Here is a 22,642-nt window from a genome sequence, read left to right as displayed (position 1 = left end):
TCCCAGCGTGTGTCACTTACATTTTTCAGGGTGTATATCTTCAAATGGTCGGTCAAAATTTTCCATCTATTTAACGATCCAGCAAATAGATTAAACATTTTTTGTAACATTCCGAACAGTGTCACGGATTTTACTGATGATTTTGCCGCATCACACAATACCAAATTATAACTATGGCATCTATATGGCACAAAAAAAGCTAGTGGATTTAACTTCTTAATTCTGTTCTGGACGCCTTTATTTTTCCCCTTCATGTTCGCGCTGTTATCGTAGCCCTGTCCTCTGCAGTCATTAATGTTAAGGTCAAGATCACTCAATGTTTTTAAAATGCTTTCTGTCAGGCCTTCAGCGGTTGTATCATCTATTTGCAGAAATGAGATGAAATGTTCTTTTACACTTACGCCATCCTCTGTTATGTCGGCGCATCTTAAAGTTATCGAAAGTTGTTCTTTGTGGCTTATATCTGGAGTACAGTCAGCTATGATTGCATAATACTTTGAACCCTTTATGCGGGATACGATTGTAGACATAACGTGTGATGCCATGAGTTCTATTAATTCATTTTGTATATTTTTGCCGCAATAATGGTCAGCCAAATCACCATTCAATGCCAGTCTGACGTGCTCTTCCATGATTGGATCAAATTTTGCCAATAACTGTACAAGACCTAAGAATTTTCCATTATTTGGGGTAAATAATTTATCTGATAACCCTCTGAATGCCATATTATTTTCAGCCAAATACAAAGTAATGTGCATCAATCTTTGAAGCACATTGCTCCATCGTAAACTTTCTTTAGAAATTAGCTTTTGTTCTTCTTTGTCAATAGTTAATCCAGCTTTAAACCTGATTTCAGCTTCAGTCCATTGAGTAAATGCTTTTTGGTGGTTAGGACTATTTTCATGCAGTTTCAGAGCTTCACTTAAATGTTTCCAATTTCTGAAACCCACAGTGGTAGTCAAATTAGTAGTTGACTTTAAATCAAACAGTCGACAACAAAAGCAAAAGACACTGTCGTTTGATACAGAATAAACTAGCCACCGTCGTCTGATAGTTTCTTCGTTTGATAGTTTTCTTGAGTAATGAGTTGAAGAGAAATGACGCCCATTTTCATCTTTTGGAAAGTTATTTAGACATACTTGTGAGGGTCCACATATTATAATGCGATCTATATCTCTAGCATTAAGAACTTTTGGCCACGTACCTACATCAGAAACATTGTATTCTTTTATTGCAAGAACGTTGATAGTTTCATCGACCACAGATGTCATGTGTTGATTTTGACTTGGAGAAATATCAGAGGATTCATGCAAAGATGTACTGCGCTGGTCAATTTGATCACCTTCAATAGGTGATTGTATATTTTTTGTGTATAATTGTTCACAGTCTGAAGAAATATTTGCTGATACATGGACTTTTGATTCAATATCTGAAGTATTTGCCTTAGAATTTCCTTTAAGGTACTTATAAATATTCATGTGCTTTTTAGTTTCTTCAAGAACTTTTTCTTTTTCAGCTTTTCTTTTCCGATTTTCTGAACCAGAAAGCTTCTTTTTAATCGTTTCCTTCTCTTCTGGCATGATTTAATAATTTGACAAATTATTGCTTGGACACTGCTCTATTTCGCGACCACAATATTCGATCTATAACAAATAAAGAAATTCACCTATCAGTAGACGTAACTAGAAGAAAAACTGAACTGAAAGATAAAAATGTTTTTCGCACCTACCAAAAAATTAAAATGTTGACACAGTCACGACACTCGTTTCACTCACATTTATTCAGCTACGAAAACATGACCGCTGCCTCCGACTCTTACTGACAATTACTGACATGCGGGTGCAAATCGTAGCGCTGCCAACATATGCAGTCTAACAAACATTGTGTGGCGCTGTATTATTTCATTAAGTTAGGGGAGAATTCTCTATGAATGCAGTGCACGCATTGCATGATCTATTAATTAATGTACATGAGTCATTAAGTCACAAATATTCGATATAAATACATTCGTATTAATTAAATCATAATGTAATGTATATTTCACAGTCTGTATTTTCTTTTATTTGGAGCGACCGGTAGTTGCTGTTGTAAACGAGAGATGGTGCGGCTGCATGGGCTCTGCCTTGTTGCAGTTCTTGAAACAAATAAGAGAGGCGGTTTGGTAGAGCCCGTGCTAGCCCGCGTCAAACATGGATGGTTGCAGACAATACGAAGAATGCATTCAGCATGATTTCTCTTCTGCTACCCCGAATTCATCGCGCATTCGTGAGATTAGCGACGTATGTTGAATGAGACTGAATAATATTTTAGTTTCGCGAAATGGGTGATTGTAAATTGTAATTTTTTTTTTACATGCGTTTAGTACGTGGCGCCCCTTGGGCCCCGGCACCCTGGGCGACCGCCCGAGTCGCCCCACCCTAAAGCTGGCGCTGCGTAACTGGATGTGTACGTACAAACGAGAACTGCATCTTCTGCTAGAATCCGCTTTATAGAGTCTATCTGTTTTTAGTGCTACAATGATCGGAAGCCCATAAGCCTACTTACAATTTGATACAGCTGTACTGGGGTATAATAAAATTAAAAGCATGCCAAAATGATTATCAGTTGCATAAGGCACCTCTTCTTATATGAAAAGAGGACTGTTAACCAGAAGAGACTAACAAGCCGTTCTACCGTTTACATCGAGTATTGATCTTAAATTTTGTTGTAGTACTGTTGAACAGTAAGACTTCATAATAGAAAATTCCAGTAGAAGATGCAATTCTCGATAGTACATACATGCGCAGCTGCTATTTAAGAGATTTAGTAACGCATTTTGTCTGCTGAAGTGAGCGTGCGACCGAGTTCACACCACCTTCGTGAGTTACGCGCCGCGGCCTGTCTGTCTCGTGGGCCTCGTGAAAAAGCACCTACGACAATGATTTGAGTTGAACAATGGCAAGTCGATTTCAAAGTAAACCTGCAATACTGGAATAGCACTGTTTGTTTCTATTTCTTATTAACACCTTATTTCCTTCCGGCAAGATCTAAACTTACCAGAGCACTAGTCATAAGAAAATTATTGTTTTCCAGGCTGGTCTAAAGTTAATGGGTGTAACTTTGCACTAGTATTAAAATCAAAATTTTACTCGAATAGCGCAAAATTAGTATACATTTTCATTTTTCCAAGCGCTCAGAATCCATAGTCGTAAAATGTTATTTAATTATCTAATTAGAAACAATATATGGGAATGCAGTGCTGTGACACAGTACCAGATTTCCACATTATGCCCCCCCAGTCATTAAATAAGTTTAACACCGGTAAATTAATTTAATACGAAACAAACTGTGCAAAATTCTCTTTTACCTCAACTTCGTTTCCATCTGCATCAATTCTCGTTGACAGTTTATTTCCTGTTTTTGGCTTAGAAGTAATTAATAAAATAAATAAATAAATTTAATTGCGATAATAATAGCAATAAGTTAAAAATTGTTAAAACAAGTTTAAATTTCGTAATCAACCAATACGATTTAGATTTACACTCCACGAACAGTTCCTGAGATTTTGTGACAGCTGAAAAAGCGTAAATGTGGGGCTAGCCTAAAGCCCGGTCCGCACGCAACGATCTGTCTGCGCAGACATCGGCGCAAATGTCTGTACATGCAAAAGATCGCTGCAAATGTGGAGTGTGCACACAACACAAACCCCAATCTACTACTCGCCCGCCATCTGTCGGTATAGAAAAGAAATATCAGTGGCTAGCAACTACGCTCACCGTAAACGTCAAAAATTTAATTCAGTTATTTTGAAATATAGAAATGGAGGAAGTTCTCTTGTGGTTTGTGTTCGCAACTTGTGCTGCAAAAAACATCCAGACCAACCGCAAGAAACAGAGAAAGCGGTCAAAATGGTGTAGACATTGGCTGCTAAAGCGAAAGCAGTTTTCTCACGTAAATTTACTGCGAGAGTTGCAGGGCGAACCTAACGACTGGCGAAATTATTTGCGGATGGATGTCGAAACTTAAAATTATCTCTTAAAGCTTGTAACCCCTCATATTATGAGACCAAATACTTGTATAGAGAAGGGCAATTTCTCCATATGAACGGCTGGCGGTAACATTAAGATTCCTAGCAACAGGAAGGAGCTACAAGGACTTGGAATTTTCAACTGCAATATCGAAACAAGAGTTGAGTGAAATAATACCCGCAATTTTTCAATTAGAGCATTGTATGCTGCTGTCTTTTTGTCTCTGTCACTATATTCTTTACTTTAATCTTCCAGAAACATTGGTGGTTTCTATATATTTCAATGAACTCACAAACTCTCGAGAACACTGACGAGTATCAGCCATTTTAATGCCCTGTGCGCACAAATACAAACACTAGACTGAGCAAACAGCTGTTTCACGCCAGATTTGCGGCGATCACCTGTCCACACGCTCCAACTTGTCTGCGCAGATGTGGTTTGAACCCACAGATTTGAGAGGTTTCGCTCAAACCTCAAACTCCAACTTCCAGGTTTGCACACACCTCATGTTGGTGCAAATCTTCTGTTCACACGCAACGATCTGTCTGCGCAGATGTGATGTGCGCAGACATTTGCGCAGACAGATCGTTGCGTGTGGACGGGCCTTAATGTGTTGTCAGCTTTGGAAGAACACACACATGAACAAAGATAAACGACGGAGATAGCACTCCCGGGAAAAGTACAGACTACAGACGGCAGACTGCTTGACGGTCTAACTGGGCCCGTAATTTTACGGGGGTTAAAAGTGTCGAGAACCAAATGTGTCTATTGTGCTGTGTAATTTATTTTGTTCCTAGTATTTTCAAGAAGAGGAAAAATGTTACACCGATTGACTGTACATCGATATATTGCAGCGATATGAACATCGATTATTAATGTCAATAAGACGCGGTGTGCACAGCGTAGCCGACAAAGCTAATTGTCAAAACATTTCAAATTACAAGATTTGAAATTTAGCTTGTATTTGTGTTATCAATTTCGCAACGTTGATTGTTAGGAATTATTTAATTGTTAATGTTATATGAAGATGTCTGTCGCCGCAAATGTATTTACTTCTAAGCCAAAAACAGGAAATAAACTGTCAACGAGAATTGATGCAGATGGAAATGAAGTTGAGGTAAAAGAGAACTTTGCACAGTTTGTTATGTATTAAATTAATTTACCGGTGGTGAACTTATTTACTGACGGGGGGACATAATGTGGAAATCTGGTACCATGTCACAGCACTACATTCCCATAGCCTATGTTGTTTCTAATTAGATTACATTCAACATTCATATCAATATGGACTTTGTGATTTATGAAACACATTTGATTCGAATTACGTGCTTCTGTTTAAGAAATTTTCAATGGTGAAGCTGTTGAAACGACACAACATTAATCTTTATCTAAATTTAACTTCACTTTCAGATCGCTACCCAACATTCCTAATTCCATTAGGGCCTAACTTCAAAAGTGAAGAGACCAGTAAAATACTCCTTATGCAATTTCAGTTGTTGGTATTGAGATTGGAACAATGGATAAGAAAAAAAAACATTGTGCAGGTTTTAATCATTGACAGAGCTACTTCCAGAATTCTGCATGAATAATACCACATAAAAATTTTTAACAAGTCTGGTAAATATTGGGTTTATGTTTTGATGAAAAGTTGGTTGCATTGCCACATCTCAGAGTTGAAAATTTCATGCAAAAAAAAAAAAAAAATACTGAACATCATTAAGGATTACAAATGTGTCTGGAGAGGTGACATGGCTTGACTCCTGCAGTTTTTCCTGCATCTATTAGAATATGTTGCACTGCATATGGTGTATCAAAAGATATATGCTTCCCACATGTTCCACACCCACGAGAATAGTCTCATTTTTTGGGTCTATGGAACGAAAACTTAATCTAATCTAATCTAGAGAGGAAATTAGGCTGGCATGCAGTGCCTACAGAACCAACTCAATATCCAGCCTGTGCACCGAGCCTGGCAAACCACCACTATCAACGAGGCAGCATCTTCTCATGGTGAGACATGCTTTGCAGCTCTTATTTTTCGCAGTCATTACTTTCATTAGATTCAATACTACAGTAACCCATCTTTTGGGTGGTGTTTGAACTCTAGCAGCAAACAACAAAACCACAAACAACCAAATCTGGACATGAAAATGCCTTGTTCATTGTAAGTGGCAGATGTAAGATAATGAATTGACAGGTCTTTATTGCAGATAATTAAAAGTCTCAATTATCTGCATACGGTGCTGGCAAACCTCCAGTGAACTATGGCAAAAATATTTTGGTTTTTGTGTTATTAAAAAACAAATATCCATCCATTTTGATAGCTAATTGCAACTGACATGTCATAAATAATACTGTAAAATATGGTCTTAAACATTTCATTATGATGTAGAGACATTATTTCTCAAAATCTATGTTGAATTTGGTTCCTCTGCATCAAGTGTTCAGTCAGAGAGAGATTTTTCTCAGTTTGTGGAGATAGATTTTAAGGAAATATTATGACATATTTATTCAGGGTGGTTCTTGCTACTTACTACAGTTCACAGGCCTAAATACTGCTGGCCTGCCTTAAAGGCCTATTTTATTTCAAATAGTGAAGATGATTGATTGAGATTGATTTGGCAGGTTATGACATTACATGGGGAACATGATGTTGAAGAAACTGAACATTGTCTTCCCGAATGCTGTCTAAGTTTTCTGTAGCATAGTTTGCTCTTAATTCAAATCTGCTTTATAATCTGCTTCTGAAATCTCTGTCTTACCATTACATAATCAGTCTGAATCCTTCTGGTGTCTCCAGGTCTCTTTCACATGTAGAACCTTCTTTCATGATTCTTAAACCAAGTGTTAGTGATGGTTGAATTACGCTCCATGCAAAATTCTAGCAGGCAGCTTCCTCTTTCAATTCTTTCCCCCCAGCCCACGTTATCTTACAGTTTTTCCTTCTCTTAACTTTTCCTTATCGAATTCTGATCCCCCATCACAAATAAATTTTTGTCTCCCTCAATTGTCTGAATACTTTCTTTTGTCTCATCATACATTTCTTCAATCTCTTCTGCTGTTCATAGTAGCTTAACTACATTCCTATTTTCTTATTCATTATTAAACCTAATCCTGCAGTGTCCCTATTTGATTTTGTGTTTATAACCCTGTATTCGTCTGACCAGAAGTCCTGTTCCTCCTGCCACTGAAGTTCACTAATCCCCACTATATCTAACTTCAACGTATCAGTGTCCCTTTTTAAATATTCTAATATATGTGTCTGGTTAAGTGATCTTCACACTCCAATCCTAGAACACCAATTTTTTTTCTTCTTATGACGACATTCTCCTGAGTAGTCCCCACCTGAAGATTAAAATGAGGGACTGTTTTACCCCTGGAATATTTTATCCAAGAGGTTGCCATATAGCAGAGCTGAATATACTTGGGAAAAATTATGGCTGGAGTTGCCCCTTGCTTTCAGCTGTTCACAGTTTCAACAGAAACACATTTGTTGTGGCTGCACCTTCAGTACAGCTATCTGTATTGCAGAGGCACACAAGCCACCACACTAATGGTATGATCCATGGTTCATGGAGGGTGGATTTTTGTGTTAATACAATACTGAGACAAAATTTTGATATGCATAGAAATTATAGGTGCAACAAATTGGTTATGAACAGCATATTGACCACATTATCATAGCCACCATATGTACAAAGTCAGCATCCACGACAGTAGTACCAGTTTATATATCAGCTAGCTCAGTAGATGATAAAGAGGTTGAAAGAAAATATTCATGAGGTAAAAGACATTATTCAGATAGCTGAAGGGGAAGGAAATTGTGATGGGTACTGCAATCTGAGAAAAATAGTAGAACATGGCCTAGGGGAAAGGAGTAAAAGAGGAAGCTGCCTGTTAGAATTATGCACAGAACATAATTTAATACTTGCTAACAATTTATTTAAGGATCATGAAAGAATGCTGTGTGTGCGAAGAAGACCTAGAGACAATGGAAAGTTTCAGATAGATTACATAATTTTTTTTTCCTCATGTCAGAATTGTGCTAAATATATACAATTAAATGTATAATTGTTCCCATAAAATCATAGTTATATGTACATGGATTATAAAAAATAAATTAACAAGACAAAACAGTTGACCAAATCAGCATTCAGATAACATTTCTTCAAACCTGAACCACACCTAGGGCATTGTCATTTGCAAGTTGTAAATCTTTTTCTGAGATTGAAAATGAACAGAGGCACAATGGATGGCTGTTTGTTCTTGGCCACATTTGCAGTTCCCATCCCCAGATATGAAGCTCCATGACTTAAAAGATGACTTAGCCCTGCCAACACTAGTTCTTATTTGCTTAAGGGACCTCCAAACACCCCAGTCCTCATTGTAACCAGATTGAAGATGTTCACACGGTTCCATCCACTCATGATGTTTGGAGCTCCACAATCAAGCCTTGCCTTATCTGGAGGTACTTCCAAAGACCTTGATGTCTAGAGGAAACTTATGCTTGATTTCAGCCCATGCTGAGTGTGTTGTTGGCCAAATAGTGGTTGAGCTTCAACAACCTCAGCCGTCAGTTGTTCTTGATCAGCAGTGACGTTTTGAAAAATACTTGGAATTGCAATAACTTTTTAACAGGTGTGGGTTTTAAGCATCCAGTGACCAACCTGCAAGCTTTGTTCAAGGCAGTGCCCACAGTCTTGGCATGGATAGATCTTTGCCACACAGGGTATACATATTCTGGAGCAGAGAATCAGTGTTGTGGTTCTGATAGTAAGACAGAGATTTTGAACTGCAAAACATTTCCAGTGGCAGATGGGGACAGTGGTTTAAAACTGAAGAAATAGCGGAAATGTAGGAAATTAAGGAGATGGGACCTTGATAAACTGAAAGAGTCAGAGGTTGTTGAGACAATCAAAGAAAGCATTAGGCAACAGTTGACTGAAATAGTGCTAAGGAGGAGAATAGATGACAAATGGGTAGCTTTGTGAGATGAAATAGTGCAGGCAGCAGATGGTCAAATAGGCAAAGTCCACTAGGAATCCTTGGATAACACACAATATATTGAATCTAATTGACAGAAGGAAAAGATGCAAAAATGTAGGAAATGATGCATGCAAATGGGAATACAGACATAAAAAAAAATTAGATTGTCTGAAAGTACAAAGTGACAAAGCAGAAATGACTATAAGAGAAATGCAAATCTGTAGCAGCATGTATGACTGTGGGAAAGATAGATGCCACTCTGGGACCACAACAACAATAGTGCTGTTTTATCTCTCAGGCAATTGACTGAGAAAATTAATGGTTCCAGCATTGAGTCACAGTCCAGCTTATAGTTTTAATCTATCAGGAAGTTTCAGACTGGCTGCAGGAAAGTGAAATTTCATCCATACATTCAAATTCAGCGTGTAAACTGGTAACTACTTCATAGAGCACCCTTAAATCATCATCATCACATCATCTATCTCCTGGTTCATTCCTATTGTGTAGGGATGAAACATTAAAGAAAATCAGTAAAATGATAGTTCCGTGGTAGACTATGTGTCAGCAGTCCTGGTATGAGTTGTATGATCTGCACACCTTAAAATTACTATAAACTGTAAGTCAGATATCAGGTACAGGTATGTACTCATAATCTTTTGTGTATTGTGGTATGAAGTGCACTTCAATTACATGTTTGCTTCTTGGTGACAGTGTCACAAAGTTTAATGTATAAAGTGACAGAACATTTGAACTGATTAAATTATGATTCTGTCACTTTAAATAACATATTTGATTCCGAAATACCCTCTTTTTTTTATTGAAAAAGGTAACAGGGCTCAGGTGTAGCAGATGAGGAAGAAAGTGATGAAAAATATTGCTGTGTGAACACAGTTGATATTAAAGAGAGAGGACACTTAAAAAACCTGCAAATAGATATGCCACTGGCTCATATAATATGCCATTAGAAGAGCTCAAAAATGTTAACTTGTTTTGATGGAATGCTCAGTTAATGAAATATGTCCAGCTGGAGCATGCTACCTACACTGGTGTCCAAAATTAAAGCAGCAAACAGAAATTTTGCAAAGTTGCATTTATTTTGCCACAAAACAATATAAACAGGTGATAGTAAAGTAAAAGCAATTTAAGGAGTACAGAACATATTCAACTGCAACATGCATAATGATAGACAAAAATGTTCTCAATTTTTTCTAAATTAACAGATTTAGACACACATTCTGAAAACTGGTTAATGTGTTCAGTACCGGGTGTGACCACCTCTGGCACCAATACAGGCATGACAGTGATGCTGCATGCTGTAAATGATGTCATCAATCTCATGTTGAGGCAATAACACCCATTCTTCCTGCAGAGACGCTCGCAAGTCTTGGAGAGTTGTTGGTGTGTCCCTACTGCATCCCAGATTTGCTCTATGGGATTCAAATCATGAGCAAGCATGCCACGCCATGTGTGCAAATTCTTCCGTTTCTAAGAAAATATCAACCACCCATGCTCTTTGAAGTCTAACATTATCATCTGTCAGTACAAAGTCTGGGCCCATGGCACCTCACAACAACCCCACACAAGGTCCCAAGATTTCATCACGATACCTGACAGCAGTTAAACCTGGCCGATCCAACTGTAGAAGTTCATGAAGAAGTCATCTTGATGTTGGGGCTCTTTTGTCTGTGTTTGCTTTAACAATAACATATGTGTTTGAGTGGGGTCCACCTTTAGCAAAACACTATAGATACTGATAGACAGTGACAGTGACAACTCAAAACACTGAACTTGGCAATGAAGAAGATGACGAAAAAATGAAAACCTTGTAGGTGAAAAAAAAGACACTATAAAAATTTAATACAGCTGGAAAATGACACCATGTGGTAAGTAGCCATAACAATAAGAAAACCCACTGATGATACTGCAATTGCAGTGATACATGTCTGGGACAAAAACAAAATAGTGTTTTGCTAAAGGCGGACCCCACTCAAAAACATATGTTATCATGAAGAAGTGTTCGAATGGTCAACATAAGCCCTGCTCACACTATTAGGGGCCCTTCTCAGTATCAGTCTCTTTCCACAATGTTTGGGTTTGAAAACGTGTTCCACATTCCCTCCATATGTGAATCAGTCGAGACTCTCACTACAGATCAAATCGGGACTCATCTGTGGAAAGAACTGTTTGACTGGCCAGGTGGCATGTTGACAGTTCCACTCTAGACATTCCCTTCTGTGAAAATGGATCAGAGGTACACATACAGCAGGTCTCCAACAACAAAGGCCATTCCACAGAAGCCTTCTATACGCCGTTTTACTCAATACAAGAAGTCCAGTGGATGCTGGGAGGTCAGATGCCAGATGCCTTGCAATACTAAAGAAGTGCCAACGTCCCCTTACTGTGAAATAACGGTTCTCTCTTTCTCTTGTCACACGTGGTCGGCCCTGCTCTTTTCTTCAGAATACAGTTCTGGTCTGTATGAACTGTTGCCACATCCCAAAAACAACAGAACAATTCATGTTAAGCCTTCGGGCCACATCAGTTTGTGACTGCCCTGCTTCTATTCTTCCTGTGTCCCTCCACTGCAGAGTGTCTGGTAGGCATCTTCACTGTCTGATACAGCACCATCTATGCCTGTGTACACATACAGCACCATCTATGACTGTGTACACAAAGATTGTGGGTTTGGACTACCCGGCAGGCACTACACACTTGATAGGTGCCCTGACATCATTGTTGGTGTGGTTAGTCACTGACCAGAATGCCACCTTCTGTGCAGAACACAATTGTGCGGACATGTTTGTAAACAGTTAGTATGATTACATCATGAAGTAGACATATGACAGGCAAATAGTGGTTTGATGCTTTAATTTTGGATACCAGTATATTTGAAATGCGTTCTTTAATGTCTTGATGACATTTGGTAGCTGTTGGCCTGCTTAATTATTTCAGTAGTCTCTCTTACTTTCACTGGTACGAATGTGGCTGCTGAGCAGGCACAAATTGGGCTTCTACTTTAAAGTGGAGAAAATGGAAGAAGTACTTAGGTGCCAAAAGCATCTTTATGTGCTATACACACAGTGGTGTGCCACAGACATCTGGCGGGGAAGTGTCATTGTTTCCAGCCGCCTCCATGTTAAGGAAATGATGCCACGGACACAGTGGTGGTGTGGCTGCGAAAGGTTTACCACCTTACTTCATTTGTTAAGATGGAGGTGGCTTAGAGCAGTATCTTGTCTCCACCACATCACTGCCATATGCCCACACTGTGCCACTTCTGTGTGTATTGGACCTTACAGTAGCTTGAATTTGACAGCATAGCAGCAGAACCAGGCCACAATGGTGTGAGGTGATGATCTCTTTACCATTGTCAAAACAACCAAATAGAAAATATATGGGTGCTAATGAAAGGAAATGTCCAAATAATGCACATTCTGAATTGAATACGTGCAGAATTTATATGAGGAAGCCATTGAAAATGTTACAAAGGGCATTCAAAAAGTTTTGTACAGTCGTATCTAATGTTTTTATTTTTTGTAGGACGAGAATGAAATATTTTTTGAACATATGTGGAACATTTAGCTATACATTGAGCCTGCTCAATGTAGCATCCATCAGCTGCGACACATGATGTAAATGCACTTTGGTAAAATTCTGGGGATTGACTTTTACACCATCGCTTGACACAGGAAATAAGGTCTTTCTTGCTATCAAATGTTTTACTGCACAGGTGGGCCTTCAGATGACCAAAGAGGTAAAAATAAGACGGAGCCAAGTCCGGACTGTATAGAGGATGAGGAACAATTTTCCAACCCATTTTCCTGATTTTCTGCTGCATCATAAGGGCTGTAAGGGGTTTGGCATTGTCATGGTGTAGTCTGATGAGCTGACCCTGAAGCTGTGGTCTGTGGGTCTTGAGGCACGTCACAGCTTATCTAAATACAAACAGCAATGGTCCTGGTTAATTTTGGAGTAAGGTTCCAAAAAGTCATTGAAAATAACACCACACTGATCCCCAAAGAAGGAGGCCATCACCTTTTGGCCTGCTGTTCGTGAAAGTCTTGGTTTCTTCTTCCCAGGGGATTACAAATGACACCACTCCATGGATAGGGTTTTGCTTTCAGGTTCAGAAAAAAACAACCATGTTTCATCCTGGGTAATGACTCCGTCGAAACACTGTTTCCACTCTTCAGTAAAGGTCTTCATGAGACTCTTGCACGCATTCTTCCTCATCGTTTTCATTTCTCTTGTCAATAATCTAGGCACCCAATATGCACAGATTTTTCTGTCCCCTAGTGACCGTAGCAGTGATACCACACTACCCAGTGACAAATGAGTCATTTCAGCAAGCTGTTGTGTTGTCACACGTCTGCCATTTTGGATGATTTAATCAGTGGTCTCCTTATTCACATCACTCACTGCCATTGATGGTCTAGCGCATCATGGTTTGTCCAATAGAGGGAAATCACCTTCTTTAAACCTCTGCAACCACCGCTGGATACTGCTGTGATCCACTGTGCCCTCCCCATAAACAGGGAGCAACTTCCTGTGAATCGATGTGGCAGAGTCATTGCTGGTCTTTAAGAGGAACTCCATCACCGACTGTTGTTGCAACCTGACATCTACTTCACTGTCCATTATGGCTTGCCTGTAAATAAAAGAAAATACTTCTATAGACCAACTTGTAGCTAAATGTTCCAAGTATGTTCACAAAAAATTTCATTCTCCTCCTGCAAAAAATAAAAAAAATTAGAGATGATTCTGTAAAACTTTTTGAACGCCCTTTGTACTAAGGGAGACTGGGAAAATGTGTATGCAATGTTGCAAATTTGAAAGATAATAAATTCCTGAAAGAAAACATCCAAGGAAGCTGGCATTCCTGGAAATTACTGATGAATACTGAATTTTCAGCTGCTCTAGTTCTTTGGAAGGACAGTTAAGAAATACCAATTACATGAACTGTCATCTGCCATGTTCCTTCTTTTGGCCAAGACTAGTGCACGCAATAACATGTTTCTACGCTCTCTTTCTGTCTCTTTATTTCCAGTGATCTATCAATATGTGACAGAACAGCTTCTGGGTGTATTTCACTGTGCTGGCATGTTTATCGATTTTAATTTCAGGGAGCTGGTGACCTGTATTTCCTGTATTGTATAGAGCTTAAACTAATATGCATAACTAATGAATGCTTAAATGTTCGTGTAATCAAAATAGTACTGTAATTTGACGGAGAAGCAGTAATAGTGTATTTTGCTCCAGTAGATCAAGTAATTTGCACTAAAATACATTAAACATGGTGATATAACTCACAACGTAAAAAAGTATGAGACGACACTTCCAGATTAAGTACATTTAATGATGTAACAGGACAATAATTCACAATGGATACAGTGTATGGATTATGCACATGGCAAGACAGGTACAGTACAGTTCTTGCTAGCGTAGTAACTAGCACGATGAGTGAGAGCAGACTGAGGATGGTTGCTGTGCTGTGATTTCGTATGCAGACGGTGGGTCTTAGGTGGCACTGGGAGGTGTCTGCACAACCATCTTGCATGTTCACTTGGCCAAAGTGTCTCCCCATGGAAGCCACGGTTCGCAATAGTGAACACAGAATAACTGTAATGCCGTATGGTGCCAGTTGTGCAACAGTGTCTGATGTCTCGATCGTATCCCAGGGGGTTACCACATCCCTTCTTCCTTGGGAAAGCAACAAGCTACATCTCAGCAAATTGACCCGTGCCCGGCTGATCACCCGGGCAGTGCTCTGAACCAGGTCAATGTCTTTGAAAGTATCGGACGACCCCTCCAGTTTTACCAGCTCTCAGTTGGAGTGGATACAAGCATACAGCCAGAAGTTCCCTGGCTGGTAGCACTGCTAGAATCTTGGTGACTCCAAAGCTGGACTCCATGTTCACATTAGGACCTGGCACAGAGGAGAGCTGCAATTGTGGGGCAAGGCCGGTACCACAGTTTAATCTTCTTCTGACATCTGGTCCACCTTGAGTGGACTATAAACAGAGGGAGGTGAGGTTGTGGCTGGGATTGGTGAATTGAACAGAGAACCAGAGAGCAGGAACAGAGTGGGAGTATGAGGGGAGATAGCAGAGGGTCCGGCAGAAGACAAATGAAAGTTAGCATTGCTGTAATGTGTGTCTGCTAGAGGGCCTGGAGGCAGCAGCAGTGGCAGTGGTTGGGTCCCCTGACACAGGTGGAGCTGATTTTGAGGATGTGTCACCATCCGGTCCCCTGTGGCCGGAGTGAACATGCAGCATCCCCAGTGCTGCTGGATTCCACTTGCCTTGATGTCAGGAGCCCTGTGCTCATACATGGCTGCTCAACCAGAAGCATGAAGACAGTGTTGCTGATGGTCCAGGAGGCGCTGGCAGTTTGAGATATAGGAGCATGTGGGCCTGACAATGACCATAGTGAAGTTGCCCCGGACTCTTCCCCCATTGTTGGTGTGAACTGTTAGGAACTCAAAATAGTTTCAGATGGAGGAACGTCAGCCACATCTTTCTTCATCTGTGTATTAAAAGTTTGTATCAGTCTTTCAGCCTCACCATTTGATTGTGCACTCATCAAAAATCTGGAACCGAAACTATGGTCCATTGTTCAACACAAGCGTTAGAGGTGAAAATTCTGCTGAATGCCATGACCATAGCCTCTGCACTTATGGTCCACCAGTTGACCACCTTCAGAAAGTTGGAGTACACATCAAGGACAATCAGCCAGGTGGTCCCAGGAAGGGACCCATGAAGTCAATGTGAACCCACTCCCTCAGGCGTGAGGACATTGACCACGGTGAGAATGTTTGGTGGGGAGCATCTTGGTGTTGTTCACACTGGTGACAGTTGTGTATAAGATATTTCACCTGCCTGTCCATGCCCGACCAGTGCAAATGGTGCCAGGTGATCAGTTTAGTTTACGAGATATGCCAGTGACATTGGTGCAAGAGCCATAAGGTTGTCAGGTGGAAAGGTTCCGGCTTGACTATCTTGAGGAAGCTGGTGATCTGTAGTTAGTAGGTGAGTCCTAACCGGGTATGAAGTTTAGCCAGACATGTTGTATTTACCACCGAACCTCCTGTAAGATGATATTCTTGACCATGACCGTGACCACATGGTCCACCCTGAAGGGAATAATATCCACCACCAGTTGAGCCTTTTTGTCCAACCGGAAGCACAAGATCTTGTTTTGGTTGAACTCTGGATAAGAGCCCATCAGGAGACAGGACAGGGAGTCCATGTTGGCACATTGAGTGATATTGCAGAAGGGAATGTTGTAATTGTATCTGCTGAGAAAGAGTGCCTAGCACTGGAGTAGTTGGTAGTCCTCTCAGGTAGCTTTGCTGCAGTATGGAAGAGGGAGATCATTGGCTTATGATCTGTAATGAGATGAAACTTTGTTCACTATAGGAATACATGAAATTTCTTCAGCGCAAAGAAGATTGTGAGAGCATCTATTTTTATTTGTGAATCTCTCTTCTGCACAGCACTTAGTGTCTTTGATGCAAATGGGATCTGATGTTCAGAACCGTCCACATCTACATTCATGCTCATAAATTAAGGATAATTGCAGAATGTGGTGCCACACAATATGGCATTACTCAAAACTGGCACTAGTAGCATAGGCACATAGGGAACACACACGACACAAATCTGTAAGTCCACGATATTGGTGATAAGTTGAGAAAACCATCCCGAAACACATGTGCTACAAAACGCCACTATTTCCTGCACATTTACCCTGACGTCAATTTGGGATATGATCACCATGCAGATGTACACAGGCCGCACAACGGGTTGGCATACTCAGGATCAACTGGTCGAGCAGCTGCTGGGGTATAGCCTCCAATTCTTGCACCAGTGCCTGTCGGAGCTCCTGAAGTGTCGTAGGGGTTTGCAGATGTGCAGCGATACATTGACTGAGAGCATCCCAGACGTGCTCGATGGGGTTTAGGTCTGGAGAACAGGCAGGCCACTCCCCTCACCTTATATCTTCTGTTTCAAGGTACTCCTCCACGATGGCAGCTTTTTCAAGGTACTCCTCCAATCCCACCCCACACGATCAAACCATGACCTCCATACAGGTCCCTTTCAAGGACATTAAGGGGTTGGTATCTGGTTCCTGGTTCATGCCAGATGAAAACCCGGCAAGAATCACTGTTCAGACTGTACCTGGACACGTCCGTGAACATAACCTGGGACCACTGTTCCAATGACCATGTCCTGTGTTCTTGACACCAGGCTTTATGGGCTCTCCTGCAACCAGGGGTCAGTGGAATGCACCTTGCAGGTCTCCGGGCAAATAAACCATGTCTGTTCAGTCATCTGTAGACTGTGAGTCTGGAGACAACTGTTCCAGTGGCTGTGGTAAGGTCCCGAGCAAGGCTACCTGCAGTACTCCATGGCCGTCTGCGGGCACTGATGGTGAGATATCGGTCTTCTTGTGGTGTTGTACACTGTGGACATCCCGTACTGTAGCGCCTGGACACGTTTCCTGCCTGCTGGAATTGTTGCCATAATCTTGAATCACACTTTGTGGCACACGGAGGGCCCATGCTACGACCTACTGTGTTTGACCAGCCTCCAGTGGCCCTAATATTCTACCCCTCATAACATCACCAATATATGTTCTTTGAGCCATTTTCAACATGCAGTCACCATTAGCATGTCTGGAAATGTCTGGACACTTACTCACTACACCGTACTCTGACACGCACCAAAAACACCTCTGCACATGTGGACTGCTGCCAGCGCCACCGTGTGACGACAGCAGGTCAAATGCACCGCATGGTCATACCCCGAGATGATTTAAACCCGCAAACCGCCCACCAGAGTGTTCTTTCACCGTGTATCAGCATTATCCTTAATTTATGAGCATGAGTGTCTATGTTCCAGGATGGCCCCCACGTTCCATTCAGAGGCATTCATCGGCACTTCTAGTTGTTCGCCTGGTTGAAATTTGGAGAGACATGGTGCCAGTAGAAGTGTGTGCTTCAGGGTCTTGAATGCCCGTTCACATGCCTGTGACCAAGCAAAACGCGCACCCTTCTTTCACAGATTGTTGAGCGTGTGCAGAATCTATGCTACATCTGGGATAAATTGTCCGTAACACATTACTTTTCCGAAGAAGGAATGGAACTTTTTTAAATCTGTGGCTCAAAGAAGTGCAGTGATTGCTTCACCAGCTTATGTGTGGGCCTAATACTATCGCTAGAGATGATATGTCCTAGGTATTCCCTTGATGGTTGAGAGAGAGAGAGAGAGAGAGAGAGAGAGAGATTTTTAAGGTTGAATTCGAGGCTTATAGAGTGGAGGTGTACAACAGCTGCTTCAGGTTTCCTAAGCATACTTATGCTGTGGCCCCCATCAGCACAGTGTCATATAGGTAATTTGTGCAGCCCAGAACATGCAGCAGTAGTTGCCTGAGGTACCTTCAAAATATTGCTGGGGTCTGGCCACCCTGAAAACTAAGGATTTGAAATGATATAATTTTTGTGGTGTGTTGACCACAAGGACTTTCTGTGATTCCTCATTCAGTAGTAGTTTTAAGTAAGCTTCAGAAAGAGCGCCCTTTGAAAAATACTGGCCTTTCATGAGTACAGGGAAAATCTTGTCTGCCATCAGAATGGGATATGCATCAATCTCCAACTGGGTATTGACAGTAACCTCAAAGTCTCCACATCCTCCCAGGGGCCTTGGCACTCTTTGTCAGGTTCGTACTTGGCTACCACAGGGCCCCAGCCTTTGCAGCATCTTTTCCTTTCCATACTGCATATCTGTCCAGTTGCTATTCTTTTCCCCTCCCTTGGGGAACATACTGGGTGTTGTTGGGAAAGTTGTGCATTGTCAGTTACTGACGTTAGAAAAGTCTCACCACTGTTTTTTGCTCCCTTTTCCTTTCTTTTTTTCCCTTCTCCTCTCGTTCCTCCGCTTTGGCTTTTGAGGTTCCTCTCTTTCTTCCTCCTTCCTGTGTGCTCCTGAAGGCTGGCCCATGTGTCTGACATGTAACAGGTGACTTTACAATGCGTAATTCCCAGCCCCGGGTCGACAGGTAGGGTTCGCACGTACCACGTGGCACAGGCCAGGCCCAGGGAAAGGTGATTGCCTGAGTTTCAACCTTCCCAAATTGCTGATTGGTCCCTCTTTCAGGTGTTCAGGAGGTGTGACCTGAGGTGTGAACAATCACCTAAGGTGGGTGCACCCCTTGTGAAAGGAGCGCACCATCGAAGACGCTGGCAATCATGGGGGATTTCCTTGCAGTGAGGCTAACGATTCAAAGACCCTTCCTGCTGCACCGCGGTTCTTTGTGGTCTTACGTACTGAAGACCGTCAGTCCTTCACCACAGTAAATCTATTTATTATTCAGAAAGGTGTTGATGGAATTGCTGGCCCTGTGAAATCCTACTTTCGTTTATGGAATGGCACTTTGCTTTTGGAGACTACTTCTGATACTCAAGCACAAGAATTGCTTGCCTCCTTGCTTCTCCACAGCTACGATGTTCGTGTTGAGGCCCGTAGAACTTAGAATTCTTCCTGTGGTGTTATTTACACTAGGTTGCTCGACAGTCTAATCGAGGCCAAAATCCAATCTGATGTCTCTGATCAGGTTGTCATTGCCATCCATCGGGTGATGAAAAAGGTAGATTCCTCCTTAGTGCCCACCCGCACTTTTTTTCTCATCTTTGATAGAGTCGTGCTTCCATCCAAAATCAAGGCAGGCTATGAAATTATCACAGTCTGGCTGTACATTCCAAACTTGATGCGCTGCTACCAGTGTCATCATTTCAACCACACTAGAACCTCTTGTCGACACACAGCCAAATGTGTAATGTGTGATTGGGATACACAAAAGGGTGATTAACCGCGCCCTTCTCCCCGCTGTATCAACTGAAATGGCAGCCATGCTGCCACTTCTCAGGATTGCCCCATGTATCTTGATGAGTGGGCTGCCCAAGAAATTCGGGTAATGGAAAAAGTGCCTTACCTAGTCGCACGCAAGTTATTCGGCTCTGAGGTTGTGTTGTTTGTTATATGCCACTAAAGTCAGGCTTAGGTAACATCTTCGATCTCCTGCCAACAAACACATCTGAACTTCTTTAATCAATTAATGTAGAGGAAGATCATAAGGCAGTGGTAGCAAAGCAACTATGAACATGGGTTTTACAAGGATTGTTAAGAAAGGTAGGAAAATATTTTTGCTTAATAAAGGTGAGAGCGAACAAATTGTTGTGTATCTAAGCAATCAGTATCACATATTCAGTGTTGAGGATGAAGATATGGAGCAAAAATGGAAAAAATTCAAAAGCATCATTCAATATGCTTTAGACAAATATGTTCTGAGCATCTTAAGGGATGGGAAAGACCCTTTGTCATTTAATAATTGTGTTAGGAAACTGCTTCATCAGGATTCAAGATAAGTTAAAACCTACCTGCCAAAAATAAAAGGCTGTACAAAGTGAAAACAGGCTCAAGGGATGCAATAAAAGAGCCTTTTGGTGACTCTGAAAGTAAAATTTTCACAACGCTGCTGAGTTAAACCCCAAGAGATTTTGGTTTTACACAAAATCAATTATCTGCCGAAATTCTCTATTCATTCCTTCAGTGACCCTGCTGGCACCAAAATGGAAGAAGCAGAGAGAAGGCTAAAATACTGAGTTCACTCTTCTAAAATTATTTCCCCTCTCATGTGAATCATCGTACAAATGCAAAAATGGTAGATATTGAGATAATCGATCGCGGAATAGAAAAGCAACGGAATCACTTAGTAGTGGAAAGGTGTCAGGACCAGATGAGACGTCTGTACAATTCTACACAGACTATACAAAAGAACTTGCTCCTCTTCCATCAGCAGTTTATCATAAACTGCTGGAGCTACAAAAGCTAACTAGCACTGGAAAAAAGCGCAGGTCACTTCTGTTTTCAAGAAGGGTCATGGATAGATGCACATAATTATAGCCCTATGTTGATGTCAATCGGTTGTAGAATTATGGAACATGTTTTATGCTCAAGACTTATGACATTTTTGGAGATGAAAAACTCTTCCACAAAAATCAGCTTGGATTCTGTAAACAGAGATCTTGCGAATCTCAGCTCGCTCTGTTCCTCCATGAGATCCATAGTACTGTAGACAAAGGTACCCATGTTGATGATGCCCCAAAAGCATTTGACTCCATCCGTACTGCTGGCTTACCAATTGTCAGACCGGATTCAAGACTTCCTTGCAGGTAAAACCCAACACAATGCTCTTAACAGAACAAAATTGACAGATGTAAGTGTAATTTCTGGAGTACTCCAAGGAAGTGTGATAATACCATTATTGTTTACATTGCCTGGAAATGATCTAGTAGAAGGCACCAGAAACTATTTGAGATATGTTTGCAGATGGCGTGGTTATTTGTAAGAAAGTAGCAATGCCAAATGACAATATTGCTTTGCAGAATGACCTGCAGAGGACTGATGAATGGTACAGTTTCTAGCAGTTGACCCTTACCATAAATAATGTAACATATTGCGCATAAATATACAGAGAAATCCACTGCTGCACAACTCCACTGTCGATGTCAAATTGCTGGAAACAGTATATGTGGTAAAATATCTACGAGTACCTTAAATGGAATGACTACATAAAGAAAACAGCAGGAAAAGCATATGCCAGACTGAGATTCCGAGGAAGAATCTTAAGGAAGTGTAACTCATCCATGTACAAAGTGGCATAAAAGGCACTTGATCAACCGATGCTTGAGTACTGTTCTTGTACCTGGAATCCTTACCAGTCAGGACTGATAGAAGAGTAGAGAAAATACAATGAAGAACAGCGTGCTTTGTCGCAGATCATTTAGTTAGCTTGAGTACATTAGAGAGATGTTCAAGAAACCCCAATGGCAGGAATTATAAGAGAGGCATTGTGAGTCATTGAGAGGTTTGCTGTTCGATATTCCACGAGAGCACGTTCTGGGAAGAGTCAGGCAATATTACTTGGTCCCACCTACATCTTATGAAATCTCTGCCACACACACTATTAGGTACCTTACAGAATATGATGTAGATGTAGAGTTGTGGATTGAGAGGGAGGTGCTCCCAGCTGGAGATACATTTAAGTGTTTAACAGGGATGCAGAGGCACTCCAGAGTTTGGCAGGCAGACATGAGATGTCCTTCCTTCCAGCATGTCTGATACTGTGCCCACCTGTTGGGAAAGTCTTCTTTGGCACGTGTTTAGGTACAATGGATATGACAGCGGTCAGGGGACCAAGACTTTTTACGTTGGTTTTGAGATGGAGTGCTGCGCTGTTTGTGCTCTACTGTCGCTGCATTTGCTGTGTTGGCAAAGTTGGATCCCTTTCCAGGGTCTGATGTGACAGTCATCCTCACATCTCAGAATTCTAATCAATGGCCTGTGCCCAGGAAAACTTTGAAAGATTGGATCAATTTTAAATTATCTTTCAAAGTAGGACCCTAAGATTGTAGAGTTTCTGATGCACCTCCTTATCTGGAGCTGTCTGATTAATTACATCCCTAATTATCTTCTCTGCATACGATTCATTATGTACTTACATCCCTAATTATCTTCTCTGCATACGATTCATTATGTACTGGAGTCACAGAATGGCCTTCCCTATTGAGTCCCTGCATTTCAGCTGCC

The 22,642-nt window shown here is 41.2% G+C and overlaps 1 protein-coding gene across 2 annotated transcripts in view; it reads left to right on the top strand.

Moving 5' to 3' along the window:
- Positions 1-4,871: 4,871 nt before the first annotated feature.
- Positions 4,872-22,642, top strand: part of LOC126480824 (coiled-coil domain-containing protein 93) — an 82,987-nt gene continuing 65,216 nt past the window's right edge. Inside the window, exon 1 of one of the 2 annotated variants that reach the window (XM_050104163.1) lies at positions 4,872-5,124. In XM_050104163.1, coding sequence (XP_049960120.1) covers positions 5,029-5,124 — 96 coding nt within the window. In that variant the 5' untranslated portion in view covers positions 4,872-5,028. The remainder of the gene's footprint in view (positions 5,125-22,642) is intronic. The other variant, XM_050104162.1, reaches the window with a different exon arrangement.

This window comes from Schistocerca serialis, chromosome 5 (assembly GCF_023864345.2).
Source record: "Schistocerca serialis cubense isolate TAMUIC-IGC-003099 chromosome 5, iqSchSeri2.2, whole genome shotgun sequence".
Lineage (NCBI taxonomy): Eukaryota > Metazoa > Arthropoda > Insecta > Orthoptera > Acrididae > Schistocerca > Schistocerca serialis.
The sequence above is the reverse complement of the archived record's forward strand: the minus strand, read 5'-3'. Positions and strand labels throughout refer to the sequence as shown.